At 47.3% G+C, this 25392-nt stretch overlaps 1 protein-coding gene across 7 annotated transcripts in view; it reads right to left on the bottom strand.

Annotated features, from left to right (window-relative positions):
- The window catches only part of DOCK11 (dedicator of cytokinesis 11), an 85490-nt gene that overhangs the window by 23637 nt on the left and 36461 nt on the right, over positions 1-25392 (bottom strand). For 4 of the 7 annotated variants that reach the window (XM_075054287.1, XM_075054291.1, XM_075054292.1 and 1 more), the window contains exons 15-40: positions 25182-25304; positions 24924-25000; positions 23568-23752; positions 23400-23465; positions 23137-23229; positions 22613-22736; positions 21813-21934; positions 21260-21346; positions 19941-20030; positions 18326-18444; positions 16053-16122; positions 15850-15975; positions 15208-15279; positions 14674-14820; positions 14126-14209; positions 13584-13695; positions 9760-9938; positions 7648-7764; positions 4944-5019; positions 4540-4643; positions 2400-2511; positions 2202-2268; positions 1634-1681; positions 1354-1431; positions 963-1105; positions 216-331 (exon numbers count right to left, since the gene is read on the bottom strand). In XM_075054287.1, the coding sequence (XP_074910388.1) occupies positions 216-331; positions 963-1105; positions 1354-1431; positions 1634-1681; positions 2202-2268; positions 2400-2511; positions 4540-4643; positions 4944-5019; positions 7648-7764; positions 9760-9938; positions 13584-13695; positions 14126-14209; positions 14674-14820; positions 15208-15279; positions 15850-15975; positions 16053-16122; positions 18326-18444; positions 19941-20030; positions 21260-21346; positions 21813-21934; positions 22613-22736; positions 23137-23229; positions 23400-23465; positions 23568-23752; positions 24924-25000; positions 25182-25304 (2737 nt within the window). Of the gene's footprint in view, positions 1-215; positions 332-962; positions 1106-1353; positions 1432-1633; positions 1682-2201; positions 2269-2399; positions 2512-4539; positions 4644-4943; positions 5020-7647; positions 7765-9759; positions 9939-13583; positions 13696-14125; positions 14210-14673; positions 14821-15207; positions 15280-15849; positions 15976-16052; positions 16123-18325; positions 18445-19940; positions 20031-21259; positions 21347-21812; positions 21935-22612; positions 22737-23136; positions 23230-23399; positions 23466-23567; positions 23753-24923; positions 25001-25181; positions 25305-25392 lie in introns of those variants that run through there. The other 3 variants (XM_075054288.1, XM_075054290.1, XR_012653994.1) reach the window with 3 other exon arrangements.

Raw genomic sequence — 25392 nt, 5'->3', positions numbered from 1 at the left:
TTGCAGTTTTGAAGAAATTGCAAGATTGCATAAAATGCATAATTACTCTGAGACCTTGTGAAACACCCAGCATTTTGGAAAATAAACAAGCTGCAAACAATTTGCTTTTGTAAAACCTTCCATAATCTGCCACTCTAGGAGAATGGATCATCAAAATCAACACACATACAGAAATACACACACTTTTCAACAATACTTTTGATTTCAATGCTGACCTTGAAACTCTGAGTGAAAAAAGAGATGGTGTCCAGGACTGTCAGGCACACTTCGGTGGCAATATTGCCCTCCAGTAATGCCTGGTGCACAATATCTGCTTCTGAGGTGCCTGCATCTGTGGACAGAAAGCAAATCAGGAGGAAACAGTGTTCACAAGATCTAAATGCTGATATAGATAAGGTTGTCCCCTTGCACTTCACTGGGTTTGGGAGATGAGGTAAAGATAGCAAGATGCTGAATTTGCCAGCTCCATTCAGAGAAGCTGCCTCAGCCTGATGCCAACCGAGAAAACCAACGTCAGTATTTCCCCTTAATTTCACTGTCTTTAAAGCCAGGTAGAGAACAAGGTGTCCAGGTTGTATCCGCAGAGGTGAAACGGCGAGGTGCTTCAATGGGGCAAGACTCACCATGTGGAGCAGTTTAGAACAGATCCTGGCCCAGGTCTCTGCCTGCCTTGCTCACCACCCAAACCAAGGTGTCTCTTGCAAACACACCCAGCCAAGTTGCTGAGCCAAGACAGGTGAGAGGAAAAAGCCACGCAAGTCCTAAGTCCCAGGGGTGATTTTTAAGGGGCTGGCTTAAATGACACCCCCACCAATCTAGGAATGTTGCAGGGAGGAGTGGTGACCGCTGTAATTCTGCCGAGTTTGCATACCCTGAAGCAAAAAGCAGCAAGCGGAAAATGGCTACATGCAGTTTACAGCAGGCTAATAATCCACGGTTCCGTCTCGCTCTGCTGTACGTACTGTGGTTGAGTGTGAAGGAGGTCTCCAAGCTGCCCAAATGCTGGAGCCGCACCTGCATCCCCCCAGCTCTGCTGCGGAGCGCTGGCATCGTCTGGGATTTCCTATCAGTTCCCGTGTGCTTGGACAACCAGGCGTCGTGCACCCTGCAAGCAGAAGCGAAGACTGCGGGTTTGGACGAGCAGCTGTGGCCACACCACTACAGGATTGCACGAGGCACCAGGATGGAGACATGACCTCCCTCCAACGCACTAATCTGGTTTATCCCGCACAATCCCAGCAGGACTGACCAGGCTACCCTGGTCTCGCCTGCGCCAGATAGCCCTAGAGCTAATGAAACTGCAGGGCTGCTGCTGCTCAGGGAGCAGAGATGCAGCCGTGACTCGTGTCTCACCTGCAGCCAGCTGCGGGGGACACTGCCAACCTGCGCGGGCAGCCAGCAGCACCTGGGCCTGGGGGTCTCATGCAGGAGCTGGAGGGGAGGGAAGGGGCAGGGTGCTAAGGCGAGGGGACTCTGCTTGCGGCATGGCGCTGAGCAGAGTCCCAGCCCCGCAGGATTCCTGCTTGCTTGGGTTTGTCCCACGGGGGTGTGCACGCTCCCCTCCCGCCTCGGCTGCGGCAGGGAGAGTGGGGACGGCTCCCCCATCCTGGCCCTGGACAGAAGAATACGGTACCTGGCGATATTTCTCTTCCCCACGTATCTGAAGTGAAATAAACACACCCTAGAAAGAAAATAAAACATGTATCTGTTACAGATCCTGCAGAGCAGGAATGATCCAGAACATTTATAAAACTACCCTCTCCTTGTCTGCAGACGCACTCGTCTGTGCATGAGCGCGTGGGTCTGTATTTACAAGTCACTTGACCTCAAACCCTTGGTTTCCAAACCCTATGGCACATCCCTGTCTCCTCACCCGTTTGTTCCACCAAACCCACTGCAAAGCGGAGGTTGTGCCGGTTATGGTGGGAGGCTGTGTCCCGAGCCCTGCTTGCCCGCGGGTGGTGGGACACCCTCTGCACAGCCCAGACCGAGCACGGGGCACCGCCACTTCACCATGCTCCCTTGACATACACCTGTTTCTCCTCAGACAGAGGAAGAGCGTTTCAGTACAACTTGGCCAGACACCTCTAGAGCTGCACAGGACCGCGTGCAGCCTGCAAGGCACATGGCACTCATGTCTTCTTGGCCAATGCTGCTCACGCAAAGGTGCAGTGTTTGAATTGCAGCCTCATGATACTCACTCCAGAAGCACAAGGACATTGATCAGCTCTTGGGGGGAGAATTTGTTCCAGTAAGCTAAAAGGGTATCTGAAAGAAAAAAAACCAAAAAACAGCGCACTGAGATTTAAAAAAAATTAAAGGGAGACCTTACAGACCAAAACTGCCAGTGATGGTCTCTCATCTTTCTGGCTGCCCTCCGGTGAGCAAGAGTCACCAACCTTCAGAGATCATCTTCACAATGTAGAGATAGCACATCAGGAGTGTCCGGATCTCAAACTGGTCCAGTCGGCTGCAGTGTGACACGCTGCTCCTCATGGAGCTTCTGCGGATCTAACGGGACACGGATGTGATGCGGAGGCCAGTGGCCACGGGTGCCTGGGCTGTGCCCGCACGGAGCGCGGGGCCAGATGCCTTGCAGCATGGGCGCAGCAAACCTGGCACGTACCAGATGTGCCAGCATTCCTCCTGCCCCCCTGCATGTGCACCCACCCCCACAGCATCATGCTTTGGAGACATCCCATCCTTTGGGGTTGCTGCCCATCCAGTGATGAGCAGTCTGGAAATCCTGGGCACATGGTTGAACGCTTCTCAGCCCAGAAAAATAACGTCTGGGCAAAGAATGATGGCTTATTCACCAAAACGCATGGCAGCCCTGCTTTCACTTCCCCTGCTCTCTGCAGTGTCTAAGCTCCTGGACATTTTTTAAGTCAGTTCTTGTCAAACAAAACAGTTCACTAGGGGTCACAGTTTAAAGCAAGAATCTAACTTTCTGCTAAAGATGTACACTTCAAAACAAAATGTCAGTTATTAAAAACCCAGGAAATTTCAGCTTAAGAACTTGGGGCTTTTCCCCTGATTTTTGGAAGTGTCTCTTGTTTTTCCCCCTACTTAGTGACTTAGGCAAAGAGAAGTGAAATCCTGCTGGTGAGTCAGTCTGGGTGGGAAAGGCTTGGGCATTGTGTGGTGGGAAACATGACTTCTAAAGCTTTACCAATTTTTTTTTGCATTCTCTGTGCTCACCCTAGCCCTGTCCTTGGACAAATGGATATGATTAAGCTCTAAGTAGGATGCTTCTCTTAAAACTGTGCCTCACATGTTTGGACAGAGACCCACAGATCTTACTTGTTGTTTATTCTGGGACAAGCTGTAGATATAAGTCATAATAAAACAGAATTAAACATTCAGTTTAGAGTTGGAGATACAGTGCTATAGCCAAAACTTTGCTGTTGACCATGCCAAACTACCAAGTCAGCACACAACTCACTCCAGGGGAACAGGTGATAAGCAACGTGTCTACCCCTGTAGCGCAGCGTTAAAGCTGTGCTCCTTTATGTGGCATTTCTTCTACGTGGTTTGTGGATATTGCATTCCCTAACAGAAAAGCTGTTTTCAATGACTCTGGAAAACATACCTTCAAGGACACAGAAGACAATGTCTAGCTGTGGGGAAGTCCTGAACTGCAAACGATAACGCTTTCTACAAACCCCACCAGCAGGGTTGAAGCATATGCTCAGAGCTTTGCTGAATATGAACAGTTTGATAGTCAAGTATTTGGCTATACTTGGTCTTGTAGCTTCGTGATTTATGTGGGAGAACTTGAAAGGCCCCACCTCTCCTAAGCATGTCAGTACACAGCCAGCAGAAGCCCAGATTATCTTTGCCTTGCTTGATGTAAGGACCAAAGGTTTTAAAGATGCATCAATTATTCACGCCAACCCAAGACATCTGGAAAGTGCCTTGAGGAAAACCAGGGGCTGGTTTGCACAAATACCTGATTTCCATGTGTGCAGTCTGCCAACAAGCAGAGTACACCCTGTCTGAACAGTGGGGTTAGAGCTCTCTGTGGTGTGACCGCGGTCACCTTCTGCAAATGTGGGGCTGTGGTTATTAGCCTGTGTTGATTTTCCTACAAATACCTCATCTTCTCTTAAGTCAATGGTCACTGGCAATCTCACATCACGGTGCTTTGTCTCCCAGTTGTGTGTGGAAGTCAGTTCCCAGCACTGTGCACTGGGCCCTGGCCAGGCTCAGACCCATCCACACACAGGGAGCACGTCTGAGCATGGATAAACGCACCATGGGAGCAGAGATTTTCCCCACGGATTTTGCCTTTCTTCTTTGATAAGTGATTTGTCAACAGTTATATTTTTGGCTCAGAGATGTCTGAAGAGGGAAAGCATACCAGACCCGTGAGTCTGACCTCCTCTGTTAAACATGAATCTGTTTCCAAACAGAGATATTTATAAGCTGGCTTTTGAGAGAGTTACCATGGGGAGCTCCTTTTTCCCTCCCCCTTATTTAACACAGCCCACAGACTGGTGCAGTAAGCACCATTCTTTCTAACCCCAGATACGTTACATTTTCACTCTGATCCGGGGAACCGGTTGCCCCCTCTGAGTTCAGGGATCCTTTCGAGTCCTCGCGCTTTATCGCATGGCCATTTGGAAGTGCTGCTCCGCAAGCTGAAAAAAACCAAACCCCACAATTGACACCTTGGCACCGGCACTCCTCAGTGCATCACAGACAGTGAGTGGACGAAGTAATTTGGGCAGCACAGACAGGGCTTGCGAAAGCCCTGTACTGAAAGCTGATTAATCTGGAAAGGACAGCTGGGGTGACACCATGTCCAGGGAAAAGCATACAAACTCTGAGAGGTCTTTTGGCAGATAACTACTTCAGATTTTGAGTAATGGGTTTTGGGAGGTGGTAATAGTTACATTCAAAATAAATGGGAAAGTTAAAGTTTAGAAAAATTAATTTACCTGGATCTTTGTCTGCAATCAGGCTGGATCTATTTGAGGGGGATGCAAAACTGCATATGAATTCATCCCTGGATGCCTGTAAAGCAACATAAGGTTTTTGTGACCAATGGAAGACAACACCTACTCTCTTACAGAAGAGAATAATGAAATAAAAAAAGGCAGATTCAAAAAAAAAAATCTATTTCCTTACTTCCATAACAAGGAGACAAATGAATCGGGGAGGAGTACACCTGGGCCAAAGAGCATGGCATTGAGTGGGTATATCACATCCCCTATCGTGTGCCAGCCTCCAGGAAAATCGAACGATACAATGGACTGTTAAAGACTACACTGAGAGCAATGGGGGGTGGGACCTTCAAACATTGGGATACACATTTAGCAAAAGCCACCTGGTTAGTCAACACCAGAGGATCTGCCAATCGGGGTGGCCCTGCCCAGTCAGAACTTCTATGTACTGTAGAAAGGATAAAGTCCCTGTAGTGCACATAAAATATATGTTAGGGAAGACAGTCTGGGTTACTCCTGCCTCAGGCGAGGGCAAACCCATTTGTGGGATCACTTTTGCTCGAGGACCTGGGTGCACTTGGTGGGTGATGTGAAAGGATGGGGAATTCCAATGTGTGCCTCAAGGGGATTTGAATTTAGGCGGGAATAGCCAATGAATTAAACTGTATGATGTTAATTGCTATATAACCCTGCCACTGTATGTCTTCATTACTCTAACTGTTATATGCCATATCAATGGTATTACAGTAAGAAACACTTACATTAGGGAAAAATGAACTTTGATAAAATGGAGCAAAGCGCAGTAGTGATGGAACCAGGACTGCCTTCAGCATGCAACAATCCAACACTACACACCATCCTCCTGCTGGGCCCAATGTCACCCGCCCGCCGCACTGCACCGAAGCCCAATCCTGCTCTGCCAACTGAGCAGACTTCGCACCATCTCTCCTTCCCAGAAAGGCTGTTATGACAGATGGAGCCCAAAGTCATGGACTAAATGAACTCAATGGACATTTTATAGGAATGGCCCATAGACTAAGGGAATGATATCTGTGTGTGTGTATATATATATCTCTCAAAGGACAGGAAAGGTGATGGTGATTAATTGGGATGTATTGGAAAGTATGGGACCTGAGTGTGACATAAATGGTATAGAATAGGCGATGGATACTGTCCTGGCTTTGGCTGGGATGGAGTTAATTTTCTTTCTAGTAGCTGGGATAGTATTACATTTTGGATTTAGTATGAGAAGAATGTTGATAACACACTGATGTTTTCAGTTGTTGCTAAGTAGTGTTTATACTAAGTCAAGGGTTTTTCAGCTTCTCAGGCCCAGCCAGCAAGAAGGCTGGAGGGCCACAAGAAGCTGGGAGGGGACACAGCCAGGACAGCTGACCCAAACTGGCCAAAGGGGTATTCCAGACCATGGGACGTCATGCCCAGTATATAAACTGGGGGGAGTTGACCAGGGCGGGTGTCGTGGTTTCAGCCCAGCCGGTAACAAAGAACCACGCGGCCGCTCGCTCACTCCTCCCGCCCCCCTCCGGTGGGATGGGGGGAAGACGGAGGAGAGAAAAGAAAAAAAACCTGGAACCTCGAGGGTTGAGATAAAGGCAGTTTACTGGGACAACACAAAGGAATTACAACAACAACAACGGTACTAATGAACGAGTATACAAAAAGAGTGATGCACAGTGCAACTGCTCACCACCCGGGACCCGACGCTCCGCCACTTCCCCCACCGAAAGAAGGATCCACCCCCCCGGCCCGCTCCCTATATATATACTGAGCATGATGTCAAATGGTATGGAATAGCTCCTTGGCTAGTTCAGGTCAGCTGCCCCGGCTATGCCCCCCACCTCCCAGGTTCCTGTAAAAATTAACTCTATCCCAGCTGAACCCAGGACAGCAGGGCGGATCGCTGCTCGGGAACTAACTGGGCATCGGTCGGTGAGTGGTGAGCAATTGCCTTGTGCATCACTTGTTTTGTATATTCTGATTCCTATTATTATTATTATTTTCTTCCTTTCTGTCCTATTAAACTGTCTTTATCTCAAGCCATGAGTTTTACTTTTTTCCTGATTCTTTCCCCTCCCTGGGTGGGGGGGAAGTGAGCGAACAGCTGTATGGTGCTTAGTTGCTGACTGGGGTTAAACCACGACACAGAACATATTAAAGTAAGTCATAGCAGTTTTTTCCCTTTTGTTTTTCATCATTTGAGTTGAAATTTTGAATTGTTTTTCTCAAATGTCTTTTTTGTTGTTGTTGTTGTTGTTGTTTTTCTCCAAACAAGGAGGAAAGTCGTCTGCAAGGCTAAGCCGGCCTGGGAACCACATACAACCCTCCGGCGGATCGGCAGCTCCCCAGAACAGCTGCTGGAGTCCGAGGCTGAGTCCTGTGGCAACTCCTTGCACTTGGAGGGCCTTACCTCACCTCACAGCACTATGCATACCATAAAGAAACACGTTAAACAATGGCAAGCAAAAGGGCAGAGACATTGTACCCAGCGGTACAGACAGAACAAAGTCACAGGAAAAGCCAAACTAAAAGAAACAAGCACATTACGGGTCCGTGGGGAGAAGAAAACCACACTTATTTCTAAAGCTGAGCCTGGCTGCAGGCAGTGGAAGCTGCACAGCAGGCGTAGGGGGAGAGGAGGACCGAGAAGGGCAAAGAGGCATCACTGGGCTTTACTCACAGGGCTGGAGGCAGCTGCACAGGAGTAGAGTGCCTCGCGGCTGGCCACTCGCTGGAGGTTCTCCAGGAGCAGCCCAAACAGAGGCAGGTAGAGCTGGGCTATTTTTGCCTGCTGGTTCTGAAAAAAGACAGGGTAAGATGTAGGTAAGAGCCCAGGCTTTCAATGGAGCAAAAAAGGGAAATTTTTGAGCCAAAACTTACATATTATATAAATACATGCACAATGTATATGGTGTCTGAGGACATGAATTGGTTTGGATTCTCATCTTCACTTCCAGAGCTGCCAGGAGGATATTACCCTTGTAGCAGCAAGCTTGGGACACTCAGGGATTTTGCGGGCTGAATAACATTCCCAGTCATACAGGACGTGTTACAAACTAAATCCTGGATTTTCTAACTCTTTAACTGGCACTTCACTCACATAGCTTGATTTTCAAGTGCGACACCCAGGACTAATGAAACAAAAATATTTGCTCCTGACCTGGTGCTGCCTATTGCTTCCAGTCAGGAATTCTCCATAGCAAATGTTTCTAGTTAAAACAGTTTGTAGGAACTGAATAATTTGGATTAAGTGATACAGATAAAAAATGCTCTGGTTGATGTTTTCTAAATGGAGGGCTCTTTCACACCCAATTCTTTTTTGTTAAAAATTTATTATTCTGGACTTGACAGAAAGGTTAAAAAAAAAAAGAAATTTAAGGCTTGTGAATTGAATGGCACATTTTGACCGATATAAGAATTCAATTTTTAATTCTGATTTTGTATGACAAAAGATAAAAGCAATCTTCAAAATGCCCATGGGTTGCAAAAACTCTCTCTATGCCATTGATGGAGCCAGGGTTTCCTTGGCTGGAATGAGACTGCAGCAACAGACCCTGCCATGCTCAGCTTGCCCTGCCCATAATGTTATTTTCTGCTTTGGTGTCTTGGGACTCCAGCTGAGCATCCTGCCCTGGCTCCAGGCAATTTCCTGGTCACACAGCCCCGAGTCCAACAAATGTACAAAAATCCAGTGGGACAATTTTAAGACAGGTGTTTTTTTTAAGGAGGCAGGGAGAGTGCTGCATGCTGAGGGGGCAAAGAGCTCCTGAATTTGTGTGAGGGTTTTCAGAGACCCAGAAGAGCAGAAACAAGCTGGCTCTGACCCAGTCTTGGCAGAGAGCTGGCAAATCTCTCCTGAAATATCAAGTCTTGCCAAACACCATGGGCTGCAGCTTTGTTTCCAGGCTGTGCAAGTCACCATGGATCCTCACTGCAGAGAAAAGCAAGCCCACCTCCTGCTCAGCCCTTCCAAAAAGGCAGAGATGGGAGAGAAGAGGAGCTGGCTCTGGGTCCATGCAGGAGCCCTGGTCACAGCAGGAGCGCAGGGCACATTTGGGTCACTTCTCCCACCCTTCATGCCGAGGAGGCTATCCACATTCCCAGGTAAAACTCAGGAATGCAGCACACTAGGAGCAATTTGAGGAGCTAAACTCTGAACAGAGGCATGTTTTCAGCCTACAACAAGTACAAGTAGTGTCTACACAGGTAGCTGGGCACTTTCAAGGACATATGTATCAGCAGGGAGCAGCATCAAGAAAGAAAACAAGCCCATCTCCAGGCTCTTTTGGCTGAGCCTCTGACTGAAGAAAATGGAAAGCTACCCAGCGGAAATCCAGCATCTCATGAGAATCCACAGAGCCTCTCCTCTGATTCACTAATTAGTAAAACATGCAGCTGACTTGTAACAGAGATCAGTACTGTTTCCTAATTATAGTATAGTAATGCAGGACATTAATTTAAGCCCAAGACCAGAAGAACATCGATGTTGCTTAATTCTGTTGAACAGCCTCTCGGCTAACAACACTCTCAAGTTCCTTAATGGCTCAGGGCTTTATTATCTAAATACTCAGCATGAATAAGAGCGCTGCAGTTACCTCGCTGCATTGTTTGTGTTCCTAGATCATTTTTCAGAGCTATTACTGTTATGTCATAACTATCAGTTACTTACAACAGTTCCCTAAAAAGTAATGAGAATACCCTTGGTACACCATGCAAGATCTAAAATTCTGACGTATGTTTTTTCATACAATTCAAGAACATTTTGTTTAAAAGCCAACAAAATATGCCTGACCTTGTGCTGATATCTGTTGTCGAAGGCATGCTTTATCAAGAGATTTTTTAAGACTGAGATGGCTGTATATCTGATATCGTAGTTGTCCTGCAAGGCAACAGAAGCTTCTCTGAGAAGCATCCCCACCAGGAAATGATGCCTGCAATACTCATCAGTTAAACTGTATTCAAGATTTACATCTGAAAGAAAGAGCAAGACAATGGTTAAGGGAACTGTTCTGAGGATCTGTTCAGAGCAAGACATAACATAATGGTCACGCAAGCCACAACAGTCCTGAGTACAGTTCATCACTCTCCTACAGCGCACTGATCCTTCAATAAAGCCTGAACTGACTACAGTTTTCTCCACCACTGAGTTAAGTCATATCAAAGAACTTGGCATCTTCCAGTTCAGGCTAATCATCAATTTCAGCCCTCACCATTTCAGCAGCAGCTAAAAGAAGGATTTCTGCAGAGCGATGCTTTACAAAGCTTAGTGCTCCACAAAGTAATTTGTAAAGTCAGAGATGGATGGAACAGGGAAAGACAGCACAATTCACTGGCAGGGGGCTGCTTTGCTCTGCCTGGGGTTATCCTGTAAATCCCCAAACTGCGCAGGCAGCGGAGGTGCCAACCTCCACAGAGCAGCCGCGAGCGGAGGGCAGCGGAGGAGACGGTGCGTTATCACAGTCGCCCAGCCCTAGCAGTGCTATCTCTGCAGCTTGTGCCACATCCTCCGTGAAATCTGCATTGCTTCTCGTCAGGTCAGAGGGCGGAGAAAAGGCAAATACTCCTGCTGGGATGAGGGATGCAAACAAGGGCATGGTGCCCAGTGACCGCTACCGCATCCTCCAGCGGTTTACACAGCCGGGCTTTCCAGCCTCACTGCAAGGATCGGGGAGCCAGGGCAGGGTTCCAGGCAGCTGCTTGCCAGGAACTGTGAGAGTCCCTTAGCTCTCCACCAGCAGATATAGAACACAGCTCCTTAAAAGCTGCACTGACTGCCAGGAGAAAGGCAGCTCAGTACCTAACCACTTTGGTTTACTTCACTTGTACTCTGCATCTCACGTAGATTTGGGCTACATACTGTGAACAAAGGAGCGGCTACTACAAGAGTGAGGCATCTTTTCCACTGACATGCCTGGATAATGCAGTGGAGAAGTGACAGGGACACAGATTTCAGTGCAGGGTGCATGTGCGCTTGGGGTGCTATGAATGACCTTGCCCTGACACTGTTATCTTGGTCAGGCAACCCTTACACCTAATCAGAGCCGCGACAGGCACAGTTTGACTATTGCTTTAAGCCTCCCAGAGGGACAACCCCAAAGCTGTGTGTTCTTCCCCCCAAGGTTACAAGTGCTGTGTGCTCAGCTCAGACTTTTTTTTTTTAAAACCCCACAGGTGTGAAAGTTTTTCTGTGGTAAGGCAGAGTACATACACACAACTTTGAAAATCCCAGCCAAAGGGTTCCAACAGCTCTGTTGCTGCAGAAGATATTTTTAAGTTCGTTGATTCATAAGTAAAATCTGTGAAAGTCTGATTCAGAGGAAAGAGAAAGCAATCTGGAGCATTATCTAGCTTTCATGGTTAGTCATGTTAGCATATGCTTAAGTGTCACACATCACGTTTATTTCATTAGTTGGATGCAAGCTAATTGATTGGAAGCTGTGTATTTAATTTGACATTTGAGGATTCAGTGATCTCAGTTGGACCTACCTACTGAAGTGAACCGTTCCACAGCAAATGAAAAAAAATCTAATTCATGTGTAAAAAGAAAAGGGACAAATAAAAACACAGCAAAAATAAACAGGAATGAGTAATGCTCTAAGTCTTGGAGAAACAGGACAGTATGTCACATTTTAATATTATTTGTAAGGCTCTTGCTTAACTCCCAGCTTCTGTCAACCTCTTGGGTTCTTTGCTATCACAAGACTGCAAAAACAATTCTGTGCTGCTGGTTCTGAGGACAGGCTTGAGGGTTTGCCCTGGCTGATGAAAAACACGTCCCCCAGGTGAGGCAGCTGGGATGCAGACCAGCAAGCATCCTCTTATTAGCTGAGATGTTTCAGAGAAACTGTTCCAAGATGCAACGGTCCAACTCAACAGGATGTGGTCACAGGGATGTGCTCTGCCTGCGGGCCCATCTGCACCAGCTTCTGCTGCAGAAGCCCTCTTTATCCACCTTCCTGGGGGGTATTCCTTCTTTTTCCAGAAACAGAGTAGTGGGGGGCTGGGCACGTCCCCTCTCTTCATCCTAATAAGCTGATGAAGTGGTGAGGCATGCCAGCAGGGTATCTCCTTGGTGATGTGCACATCATACCTCCCCATCTCTGAGCCCACTGTCCCTGTAATCACAGGTCTGTCCATAAAACCAGAAAAGTTTGCAATGGAATTTGCATCACTACACGTCTCTACCATGGCAGGCAGAGCACACTGCAAAGGCACTTCTGCTACCTGAGGATAGGCTGCTCTACTGTCAAGAGATGTGCGTGAACCTCAGCTGGTAGGTCCTAGTCACAGTAAAACAGAGGAGGAAAGTTAAGCTGCTCTTACAGCTTTTCAGTTTAACCATCGCAAATGCAAAGATGAATGTTAACCGAGAAAGGGCACCCTTATGTTATCATGCCACGAATAAGCAATGGGGAGGCACTGTGGTTGTGTTTTTCTCAGCCATTTCTAGCACTGCACTTTGTTAAACTATGCCAGGCAAGTAGCCAAACTGATGCAAGAGATTAGCAGCTGGTCCAGAAAGCTCTGAGCAGTCAGAAATACACCAAAACAAGGGACACTTCACAGTTACTGCTGCTTCTGCTACCCGGACATGTGTGGAACCACTCTGGGACTCGTATGACTGCACCCTGAGGCACAAGCAAACATCCCCTTGCCTCCATCAGAATAAATCATAGAATCATAAATCCACTGGGCTTTCACATTGGGGAATCCCAAACCTCAGTCTCCTCTCTAGTACTTATCTTGGCCAGGCTATTAGCACCCCAACCTCGTAATCTTTCCTGTATTTATCTAGCACAGATGAGAAACTGGGACCCAGAGAGACTGAGGCTATGTCTATAGCAACCTTCGGAGTCCAGCGAGGCATGCTGCCAGGCTTAGCGTTGTGGTCCACACTGTCATCAGTAGCAGACCTGCCGCCATCCACACTTGCACAGTGCCCCAGCTCAGCCCCTTGCAAACCCCATCTGCCCTGTGATGAGCAGCATCAGGACCAAAGGGGGCATGGTGTGACAGCGAGAGCAGCCTGGATACGTGGTGGTGCCACAGTATGTTTGCCCTTGGTACGTGCTAAGGATTGGCGTGGGCTCAAGTTCTCCGCTGGCTGCCTTCAGCCCAGGTTCGAGTACAAGCTTGAACGCACTGTACACTGCTATACTCTTGTTCACAATGAAGGCAGAAGGTAACCTAAATCACCTTCTTGTGGCCACAAAGAGAACTGGCAGTGGAGCAGTGAATGCAATCTGTTCTCCTGTATCTCCATTCTCTACAGCACCTATCGATGAGACACCCTACTTCTCAGGGGATGCTGACACTCGTGGGAACAAAGGATTACACTTGCACAATTTGTGTATTTACTGAAATAGGGGCACTTCTTTCAGATATTGTTAGTCCCATGCAAACTTAAATAGAGGAAATACTAGAAAGATCAATTGTATAACATTCTGGAGCAAAATGATGTAAACCTGCCAAAATGGCATCTTTTCCTGAGGTTAATGTAAATCAGTCTAACCAGGACATAAATTTCCTTGACACCAAACCAAATTCCATCTGGTCAGAAGCTATCAAGACTAATAAATTATAGGTATCTAGCCAGTCTCTTGAGAAAGGACATACCTTGAACTCTTTGCAGCTTGGGTTTGGAAAAGGTCATTGGTAAGTTCAGAGGAATGTAGTGCTCATGATTGCAAATGGTTTGAAGAAATTCAAACTTGTATTCAACCAGCAGCTGAGGAAAAAAAAAAAAAGGACAAACACAAATTATGTTTTCAGTTTGACTCATTTCCTTCCAGTTCAGTGTGTTTGTTGCACAAGGATTGGGGAATCTAAACAGCATCTGGTGAAGCTCAGTAATAATTGGCAAGTTTTTGCATTGTTCTCCCTAAATGTCAGTGCCTGCAGCTGTCACTTGGGACTTCTTTACCTTTTTCATCCAGCCTATTAACCAATCTCTCCATTAGGTCTGACTCTTTTCTTTATTCTAAAGCTTAGCTGCATACAGGCTCTTGGCCCAGACAAAGGGGTCTCTGCCTCCAGAAGACTCGGCAGGAACAGCGTCTAAAAGGCCTCCAAGAGTCATATAAAATAATCACTACAGAGCTTTGACTGATGTAGATATGTACAACTGTAAGCCACCTTTCAAGAAACATACTGCTTACCTTAGGGTCTTTTGGGCTGAATCCAGAAACATAATCATTTATCAAGTTAAAAACAAATCCTCTGTCCATAAAGGTCAAGCAACGCTGGAGGAAAAATAGCAACATGTAACCAATTATTAAAAATAAAAGCGATCATCCTAAATCATCTCCATACTACCGTGCTGCCATCAGCCAGATTTGATCCTCCGGGCTGCTGTTGACATTCCAAAATGTACATGATCCTGTTTCTCTGAGATTATTTGGATGACCTCACTTAAGTCTCCAGTGGAGAACAGAAATATTTAAAAGGAGAGTACACATATTTCCTCTCAGGTTTTGAACTGTTGCTAGGCATGACTGAAAACCCTAGAAAACATATAGAGTATTATAGTCTCTCTCTTGGAAAGAGAAAGTTTCTTTCCTAAGAAAGCTTATCCCCTCCAGAGTTTTCATCAATGAAGAAAACAAAGAGACAAAGTACAGACACATTCATCTGCTTGCTGCTTATTTCGAATTGTGTTTTTTTTTTTTTCTGATAAGAGCCTGGGAGACGGAAAGAAACTGCTGACCTTCAGGAAGTTAGCCAAGCTAAAGTTGACATTCCTGGACTCTTCGGGGATTTCGTTATAGCGAATGGTCACGTGAGGAATGATGGCGAGCAGCAACGAATGCAGGGCGTGCTGGTAGGACTCGGGGAACCTCTGGCCTCTGGGCAGCTGAAACCAAAAGCATGTCCTACACTCAGTGCTGCAAGCCAGCAGCTGGGGAGAACTGGGTGCAGGCACAAGTTCCCTTTAGCATTTGTTTATGTTGTTTCCTAACAGCACATTGGCAAAAAGAAAGCACTGGCTGAAACTGCAGTAGCTAGTAACAGAAAAGGAAGCTGCACGAGCCATAAGGAGACCTGGAATTTTTAAATTACAATTGAGAGTGAAAAGGGGAAGAAGGGAAAAGTAAAGTTGAAAAAAAAGGAAAGAACTGGCTAGCTGTTCAGCTTGTCAGGGTTTTTTTAAGTAGAGTTACATAGTTTTTCAGAAAAACTTTTGGAAGAGAGTTTGTTTGTGATGGCTCTGTAATGCAGCATCGAACAAATTTATTTTTACCTTGATTTTATTTTCTTCCAGTAAGTACATTGCCATTGACTTCGCCAGTGCTTCAAAGAAAAACCACGAGTACTAGAATGAACAAAGAATACTATTATTTTTCTCAGCAGGACTGAACATGTTTTACCATGTAGGGAAGCAGCAGTGGGAGGGAGAGGTCACACTCAAATGGCATTTTGTAAGCACAGCTGTGCTTGCACAGATAGCTTGGTGCGGGTGCCTTTGTTACCTGGAAGAGTCCTGCTGATCTTGGGGTGGGAATAGCTCCAACCCCTCTGCACCCCAATGCACCCTGCAAGGAGCCAGCGGAGTTTGGGGTGCAAGCCCTGCGAAGGCCCAGAGAGGCAGAAACTCAGTCTGCCTCCTGTGAGTCACCCCTCACGCGTAGCTTGAAGAAAATAGATAAAACTGGCAAAATGAAAAGTCCTTTGCCGTGTCCTGCCATGAGCCTCAACACAGCCAGGTTCCCCACAAGAATTCTTCTGTGTTCTAAGGGGACAATCTCAAGGATGTGGATGCGAGGAGCTGCCCTGGTAGCTTTGCTCCCGCGGTGGGTTTGGATGGGTGAAAATGTTGGGCTTTATACCAGACCCCCTTTTCCTCCCTTCCACCCTTGGCAGCCAAGTACTGCCAATACTTCACCTTGAGTAGCTTATTGATGGCTAGAAAATCTGCCGACTGCTTCAAGATCGTGGCCATGGAAAGGACCAGGATTTCATGGGTCATCTTCGCCTGTGTGCCGCTGGGTTTCTCAGCTCGAAAGACGTACTGAGGCAAGAGGAACAGTGTCAGCAGTATGCCTGCTCTCAGCAGAGAGTTTTGCAGAGCGGTGTGTCTTGACTGACCTTTATGAAGGAGCGCAAATAGTGGTCTAGACCTTCTTCATGGCACTTGGACACGATGTGCAGAAGAACCCTGGGAAGAAATGTGGTTTCTGTTAGAGCACGCAATGCAAGTTCCTCCAGATCATGAAAGCAGACACCACCTGTGTCCTACCTTGCTCAACCCCAAAAGCCTCACTGCTGGCACGGCCTGATTTGCAGGGAGACAGTACTTGCAAGCTAGCACCCCTCACAGCTCCTGTGGCCGCACCATCCTTGCCACAGCACAGCCCCTCAAGAGAGCACTCAGAGTTGAGGTGGCCAAAATCTCTTCTCCACATTGGTGCTGGTCCAGGCGTCGCCCAGACCAGGTGCCTTCAAGTGCTCGAGGCTCCCTGCACGAGGAGGAGAGGTGGAGCATTTCTCTGTAGGGAACGTATCCTATTCTTTGGCCTCCATGCATGCCAGGATTAAAGCCTGCCGCTACTCAAATTCACGTTGCGTTAGGCACCTGAACAATGCTCAGGTGTTAGATAAGTCAAAAACAAAAATATTAAATTAATCTGCTCTGCACCCAGTTCTCTTTGGCTGTATCTACGGACCTGCTATGTGGAGAGCAAACCCACTTGCCCTTCCTGCACATGCTACAGATTCATCCACACTGTACAGTTTATCATCTGTTGAGTCTGTCCTCACTGGGAGCCCTTTCCTAATGATAATACAAGTGACAATGAACAAATATAATACTACATCAAGTCTGCAAAATGAACACAAAAACCCCACAGAATCTCTGCTGAGAAGCAGGGAAAAAATTCTCCATCATTTTTATGCCCTGATACCTTCCTGCATCCTCTGAATTTACTAATTCTGGAATGCTCTATTTTACTGAATTTACATCGTATGCTCCTTTTTACATGCACTGGATTATTTTTGGGCTGTTGCACTGGGGACAGGCAGACCCTGGAGAACATGCCAGCCCTCTGGAAGCACTCCAGGAGGCTGATGGAGGCAGCAAGCACCTGGTTTCCCCATCTAACGTTGGGGATTTACATTCCAGTCCCAGCCAGAGGGAAAAACAAACTATTGCACATTGTCACAGATGCCACAGGCCATACCACAGGGAGGAGTTTACAAGCCATTTATCAGAAAAAGCGGGTTTTAAATTCCACTCTGAAAGTCTGGATGAGAAAACAGGTGTCATTAAACAGAAAGCTATTGACAAACTGGAAAGCATCAGGCCAAGCTTTGAAAAAAATCTCTGGAAGTGAGGGTGGGAGCGGGTCACCCAGCAGGTAGCCAGGGTCACTTGTTCCCCTGCCCTTGCCCTCTGGTGATTCAGGCAGAGTGGGATCACAGTGCTCCGCGCAGAAGTCCCCGTGACCTGCACCCAGGACTGCGACTGCAATGGGCCCCACATCCCTGGGGGACCAGGGCTCAGCCTCCGACCTCCGGTTTCACGGGAACGAGATGCTTTTGGTACACGGATGCACGGTACCTCCTGGAGTCAGAGGAAGATCTCCACGAGCGGCATCCAGCATCCCCCTCGGCACCGCAGCGCTTCACAGAGGAAGAACCACGGGAGGAAGATGGATGTTTTAATGCATTCATCAGTTTAGGGGTGTCGTGGCCAGAGCTAGGCAGGGAAGGTGCTTTTGCACCTTCTGCTCCCTTCGGGCCCTGCACAAGCCATCGCACGGCAGAACTTTCTGCGGGGACCAGGCCCTGGTCGGTGCTGCCCTCTTGGGGCTGCAGCCGCGGCAGAGCATCGCTGAACAAACCATCGCCCGCTTCGGGCCCTATCTTCCCAGCCTACACCGATGTAGCGGCTACTTCTGCAGCGTAACACGCCCAGCTCCAGGGGATTTTGAGCAATACTTCTGACACAGGGGACTGGTGTGCAGGGACGAGAGCGGGGCATTGCTCCCGCGGGGAAACCACAACTGCAGCTGGGACGTGCCTGGGCCCTCCGGAGCCTCGCGACGCCCCAATAACTTGGCTGCCAGAGCCATCCCCGCCAGCAAACCTTTCTTCTTTTGAAAAACAAACCCAGGAGTATCCTTAAAGTGCCACATTTTTCCCCACACAGCTCCCAGGACACGGGCCCCACGATGCCCCACGCCGCCCAGACGCGCCGGGGGGAAGGCAGCAGCTTGACGGCAGGGTCAGGGGAGCAAGCGGCAGCGGACAGCCAGTGTCACTTAGCACCTTGTACTGGGAAACCACACCCTGCCTTGCACTGCAGTTTGTGGCCTCCCATTTGTAACTGAAGAAACCCGGATGGTTTACCAGACACTCACATGGTGCAGTTGACAGCTACTTCATCTTCCTGGGTCACATTTGTAAGGACTCTAAATAGTTGCATAAGAATTACAGGTAGAAACTGAATCATTACTTGGATCTCCATGGCGTGCAAACACTAAAACAAATGTTCAAAACACAGACACTTTTAGTTCAACATTTTGCAGATGTTAAATATTATAGTCCACAGACATTTCTGTGGCAATAGGACAGGCATTAGCAAATGCTTCAGGGTGTGGGCTTCAGCCTGCCAGAGGACAGGAGAACTTGGACCCATAGCAGCGCTCACTGCCTGCCTTCCAGCTGACAGATCCCAGCTGCATGCCTTCGGGGAGCAACATGAATCCCTCGTGGCAGGTATTAATCCTCCTCTCAGATGTGCCCAGGCAGCTATGACTTAATTAGAGATCACATGCCACTACTTGACCCCAATAACCCAGAATTTAAGGCTGAAGTTTTGCTCCCAATTCTTCTCGTCACTTCTGCCAGTTTTCTGAAGTGACCAAGTCCTATTTTCACAAATGCCTTTGGAGCATGGAAACCTGATGCCTGTCGACTTGCAGTGAGACTTTTCTCCAAAGAGCATAGCTTGCTATCGGAAATGGCATTTAAGTAACTTGGTGAAGGTCAAGATCAACTGGTGCGTGGACTCTCCACCCATCTCATAGACCTCTTTTGCCTGAATCTCACCATACGAGTCTAGGAAAGACAGTGCATTTCATTTTCAGTTTTCAAACCTGCAAATCTAAAGAAAGGTTCTTAAATCTGTATCTAGTTATTTAAATTACTGAAATTATTGAGGTAGTGGTGGTAAGAAGCCCTCACTTGTGGTTAGCATGTAAATGTCTCCCTGTCTGCGGGCTGCAGCGAGGTCGCTGTGGCTGGGCAGGGCTGGGACCTACCCAGCGCTTTGACAAAATGCTTACAAAAAAGCAACTGTTATTTTAGTGCTTGGCTTCAAAACTGCCATTATTTCTATTTCTTAAAATATTTATACATTATCTGAAACACACCCAGTAACTTTGTGATGATAAATCCCCACCACTGGAAGCGGAGCTGTTGCTACGGCAGCACTCTCAAAAACAGGCAGTTATGGAAGGAAACAAGGACAGTAAACAGCCGCTAAGAAATATATTCCCTGCAGAAGCCTTTGCTGGACCTGCTCCGAGGCCCTTACTCATGCTGCAACAATTGCCAAAAAGCTGGGACTGGGTCACAGGTCATCTGTGGTCAAATTTAACTGACTGATAATCTCACAGATCTTTTTCAGCCTGAAAAAAAAATTCCTGTTTTGAATGGATAATCCTGAAAACAAGGAGTTGTGCTACAGTTTAAAGGTGGGGCAGCAGGGGAGGAGCGTGCGAGCCCACCAGGAGGAGGATTTGCCATGAGCATGGCAGAGCGACGCTGGCTACTTGTTTTACCTGCTGTGAAAGGCAGTGGGAAGCAGCACACGGGCAGCAGACAGTTGTGTCAGTAAGCAAAGGTAAAGGTATTGCACAATGCACCGGTCCCAGCACTGCAGCGAGTGCGGGTTCCTACAGGGCAGGGGTCTGGGTATTTACTGATGGTCTGTAAAAACACAAACGAAGCCCACCGACAGGCACTGTTCACCTTTAGGTATTTAACAAGCTCTCCTGGGACTTCCTTAGCTCCCGCCTGAACCAGCTGGCAGTACTGGAAGAATTTGTGCAAGTGCATGTCCTGGAAGAAACAAACAAGTTCAATGCAGCAGCCTCAATATTTGCCAACCCTTACTCTGCAGCTTACACTCAAAAATCTGCTGACTTACCTGCGGCAGTAGGCCATGTCCCTAGCAAGCCCCACATCACTACCAGTGGCACTCTTGGACCCCAGCGGCCTTCTCCCCAGACTACAGTACTGCTCCCTGACTTTTCCAAGGTACACAGCCACTGCCCATCCCCTGGCTCCCAACTAATCTTGAGATTAAGCACAAAACTGCCAGCAGAGTTAAAAACCTGTGGTTGCGCTACCCTGAGCTCCAATCCCCACTCAACACTTGCCTGGAGAAGCGGTAGCCAGCCTTTCCCAGCTGCGGCTCTTCGAGGCTGCCTCACCATCTGCCTCACCGACCGCCTACCGTCCATCAGAGGAGACTCTCCTTCCCATTCCTCTCCCTCCTCCTCCAAGGTTAAATTTAATTACTGGGTTATTTAACCCTGAAAAGCATCTGGGAATGTGATTTGGTGGGGAGTGGAACTACTGTGCTGCTCCCCGTGCTGTACAGAATCAGTAAGACCCCAAAACAGATTTAGATGATGCTGAAAGCGAGTCGCTGTGAATATAAATGCAGCTGATTACATCCAGCACAGGACAAGCCCTGCCAAGGGCATTTCCCCGTGAGCAGTGCTGACAGGAGGTGCCCCAAACCATGTGCTGGGGAGCTCTGCTGTACATCACATGAAGCTTGGGGAAGTCCATCACTACCATAAGATGGCAGGCAGAACACAGGGGATTTGGTAAAACAGCCTGAACTGGTTTCAAAGGGAAATCAGGACTCTTGTTTTCCTGTGTCTGCTGTTGTCAGAAAACTTTTTTTTTTAAACCTAATGAACAGTCTAATATTTGAGGAAACCTCTCATTTCCACTAGCTCTTCTCTCTTTTGCATCATCGAAGCAGCTCATTTGCTCAAATGTTTCCTTGGTCCTGCCAGTTACAGTGCAATTGGCCAAGAAAACACCAGCCTCTCCCTAGGCTCGTTCACTCACACAACTGTCTCATCACATCCAGGCAAAGGAGCAGATCCCTGCAAGTAATCCCAGACCTACTGCTACAGAAGTATCTCAGCGCTACTCTGCAAACACAGGTACCTCTTTCCCACAGCACCTACAGCATGGCAGTAGTAGAGATACAGCAATCGCTGCCTCTGCATTTGTGCTGAAAGTCTTTAAGAGCGAGGTGCTCGACTTACCTGGGTGTAAATGGTTGAGTCCAAATGGATTCTGATTTTAAACAGTGGCTTTGCTCCATCCACCCACTTTGCATCCACGCTGGGCTGCTGTGAACAGACAACATTCAAGTACTTGGTTTCAGCCTGCGGTGAGAAGGTGGCTCTGTGCAGACAGACACCTGGCCAGAAGGTATGGGTTGGGGTGGAAGAACGGGTTCCCCCCCCAGCCCAGCACAAACACACTGGTGACACGACTGCAACCGTGGCAGGGCAGAGGGATCCCTGCGAGAATGTGCACCCAGAGCATGTGCCCGCTCTCCTGCTCTGCGCCATCTGCAACAGCCCAGCCTAGCCTGCCACAAAAATATTCTCTGCAACCTATATAACCACAGAAAGTGGAATAAAAGTGTTCTGTCTCCCACCCCTCAGAACCTTAAGCTTTGGGGGCTGCCCTGCAGTAGGGATCTTTCCAGTTGAGCAGAGCACCAACAGAAGCCCAGAACTTACACTGATAACAAAAGGTCAGCTTTCCTCTTCCTTTCATATTTAAGTCCATTTTAAATGGGCTTCCTACCTTCCGTGACTCTGTGTCTCCAAGACCCAGGTAGCCAGGTGGAAGGTTGGATGAAACCGGCAAATGCCGCTCCAGGGTGACAATCCGTCCATCCTTCAGCAACGGGACCCAGGCGTATCCCACTGCAGAGGCAACCAGTGGACTGGAGTTAGCAGACACACAGTGAAACAGGTTTAGCTCAAGCTCCAAAAAGAGCTGTGTCTCACCCGGAGAAGATCAAACTCGCAGCTATGCAAGAGGCTTCAACAAGGCTGGGATCGACCACGTCAGCCTTCTTAAAGCATGTGTTACCTGGTGACTTTGTGAGTGAAATTCAGACACAGCACAACCAAGATTAGCAGTGGGTTTGAGGGGCAGAAACAGTGCGTGAACCATAGTTCTGCACCATGATGAGGGTCCTTCAGTCACCTGAGGACTGGTTGAATGGAGAATTATCCCAACCGGTGGGACCTGGGTGTGCTCAGTCTCTTACACATGCCTAGTGTTGGCAGGATCGGCCCCTGAGGCCCTGATCTCACGTCAAGTTTTTGTTGGTGACTTGACTGATGATAGCCCATTCATGCAAGCCAAGTCAAGAACACGCAGAAAATAGCTGTCAGATTGCAGCAAAAATGTGAGATTTAGCATACACTAAAAAAATTGTGGTTTATTCCAGTTAAGACCTATGATTTGTATTGTTGCTTTCAAAAAAGAAAATTCAGATAGGCTAGTATTTTAATTGAATACTTTTTCATGTCCTTACATTCATTTTATCTTGGACTCTTACACTCCAACAGAAGTAATTTAAGCATTAAACATACCTTGAGTTTCAACGGTGTCCTGTTTTTTCGATGTTGCCTTTGTATTAATTTCACAGCTGACATGATAGAAGGTGAAAAGCAAATGATGCTTTTGATGGAGGTGAATTGGAAGCTCAATTTTAATCTAAAATGATATCATGATAGATAAGACTGTATTTTTAGTTGTGGAGTAATAGTTTAAGTTCTATTTTATTTCACAAATGCTATGTTGTATGCAGTTACACAAGACACATTCCTGCCCATCTTAAATAGCTCGTGGCTAACATTTTCGTCACATTTGCACATTATTTATTAATGGGGGTGTGTGATTGGAGTGCACAGAGCGTGACAGTAAAGACAGCAGAAAAACTGGCATAAAAAATTGACAAAGTCTCTGGCTTTGCTGAGCCCTTCTACTGAGGCAAAGGGCTGGTGATTATTTTTACCCGTATTTCACCCATCCCTGGAAAAAGAGGTATCCTGAAAGGCCCCTTGGCTTTGTAGCATCCAGGAAAATTTGTTATTTCCCACCATTTCATTTTTACCTCGTCGTAGAACTCTGGACTCTGGTTGTGATGCAGCACGGCAGCATACACATTTGTGGTCAGGAGATGGCCTCCAGGTTTGCCATATATACACTGGAAACACAAATGAAGAGCTGAATTCAGGGTTGCTGCCACTCTAAATTAGCTGGCCAAACTAAAACAGCGAGCACGGAAACTCAGTGCTTTCCTATTTTCCTGCTCAGCCTGGTTCGCACACAGTACACAGCAGTGAGCAAATGGCAGCCCCATTAACAGGTACCCACCTTTAACGGCCTGGCATCAGCTTCATCTGAATCCCTGAACTCAACACAGACAGCAATATTCCTTGCCTGAAATGGGGGATAAGAGGAGGATGAGCCATTGCTACAGATCAGCAGCATCACCCCAGACCACGCTGAGTCTGGCTGCAGCCTGCTCTTCAGGTTGCCCACCTTTGCAAACACCTTCTGGTTCTCATACTTCAAATGCAAGGGGTAGACGTAGAGGTGGTTTTTGTAGACAGTGAAGGGATAACAGTATTTTGCAACTTCTGGGACAAGCTCCTCCACTTCAACTGCAATGTCCTCACAGCTCTTCTCAAAAGGCTTTATAGGAATATAAGAAGCTGTGACACAATCTGGAAGAGAAGGGAAGCTTGGATAAGCGCACACCCCACGAACATGGGAAGTAGAGCCAAGGAAAGGAAATTTGTGGGTCTGAAACTCTGCCATTGCTCTCAAGCACCCAGTTCTCTTCACATCAGAGGATTGTGTGTGTTGACCAGGCAGCAGGACTTGGACCACTCCCATTGACATGATTAAGGGAAAATTCTTCCCTTGACCATGCAACATCTGTGGTCACCAACTGCATTAGCAATACTGAGAAAAGATGGGTGCACAGGCACCATGAGGCTCTGCTCTTCTTGACAGTGGGGACTGCAGAAGTGGCACTTTCCTGTAGCTCTGGGCAAAGTCAAAGGGTCTTGTGAGTGACCCATGACTGGGTAGGGACAGCTGCTCTGCCCAGGACCTGCACCTTGAGTCTTCCAGGAATTTGACCCATTACGCTACTGTTTTATAAATCATGCAGACATCCCCTGACTGAAGCAGACAGGCTACTGAGACAATGACTTGAGACTGACATCTCAAACTGCATCAGTCTCACTGCATCAGTCCTTTTCCACTGTCTGCTTCAGAAAGATGTTTGATGGTTATGTTGCCTCCAAATATCAGTCCACAAGCCCTGCCTAATTCACTAGGACTCACATCCACCATGAGGGGGAGTTCATCTCAAGTGATGACTTTTCAAAGAACAGAAAAAATTAAGTCCACTAGAAAAGCCTTTTAGACAGGGGACCAGACTACAGAACCTGTGACAGGAGCTGCCACAGGCCCATGGAGTGATGCTGACTACATCACGAGTCCTTTCTTTGCCTCAGTTTCTTTAAATGCAAAGTAAAGAATCACACTGACCATGTTTGTGAAGCCCTGTGGTGTTAACAGATCAAAAATGTGTATGAGTTTGGTGTATTAACAACAGCAAAAGCAGGCAGGTAGCTTCCTTTAGATTTAGGATGTGATGGCCAAACTGCAAAGTAGATGCACCCCTCAGGTAAACCTCTGCACTTGGACCACATCCTTCCACAGAATCCATCAGAAAGACTTACAAGTCAGTGGTTGTGCTGAATTACTCATTTCTCATTGCAGCCCCAAGATACTCTTGTTAATGAAAGAGCAAAACTCCCCATAGAAGCAGTAACTCCTGAGGCTAGAGCCATCAGCATTTATTTTAAGATCCAAGATCCTTACTTGTGAAGTCTAGCGGGATGTCTTTGATGACGATATTTAACTGGGCTGGAATGACCTGTAGTTTTGTCTTCTCTGGTCTGCATTAGGGAGAAAGGAACAAGGGTGTGAATCTTGAAAGCTCAGATGCTGAACACACCAGCAGTGCTTTTTGTTACCCTCTGAGTATTTTAGAAATTGTCATCTCATGCCTATGTTTAACTGTTTAAAAATGTATATTAAGATGCCTGCTCAGCCTCTGTACCAGTCTCTTACACTTACTTCTTATACTCTGCTAAAAGCTTTAGCATATCTTCATTCGAGAGTTTGCTGCTGTCTTGCTTGTAGAGAGGCGAGAATTTTCCTTCAGCATCGAGAGTGCCCTGTGAGTCTTTGAAAACTGGTCTGCAGAAAAGAAGAGACACATTTCTTAAATGTTGGTAAATATGCAGACACTGAGGTCTTTGATGTGTCAGGCTGAAGGGTAGTTTAT

The sequence above is a fragment of the Buteo buteo genome, chromosome 22, assembly GCF_964188355.1.
Source record: "Buteo buteo chromosome 22, bButBut1.hap1.1, whole genome shotgun sequence".
NCBI lineage: Eukaryota > Metazoa > Chordata > Aves > Accipitriformes > Accipitridae > Buteo > Buteo buteo.
This window is presented reverse-complemented; position numbering and strand designations above follow the sequence as displayed.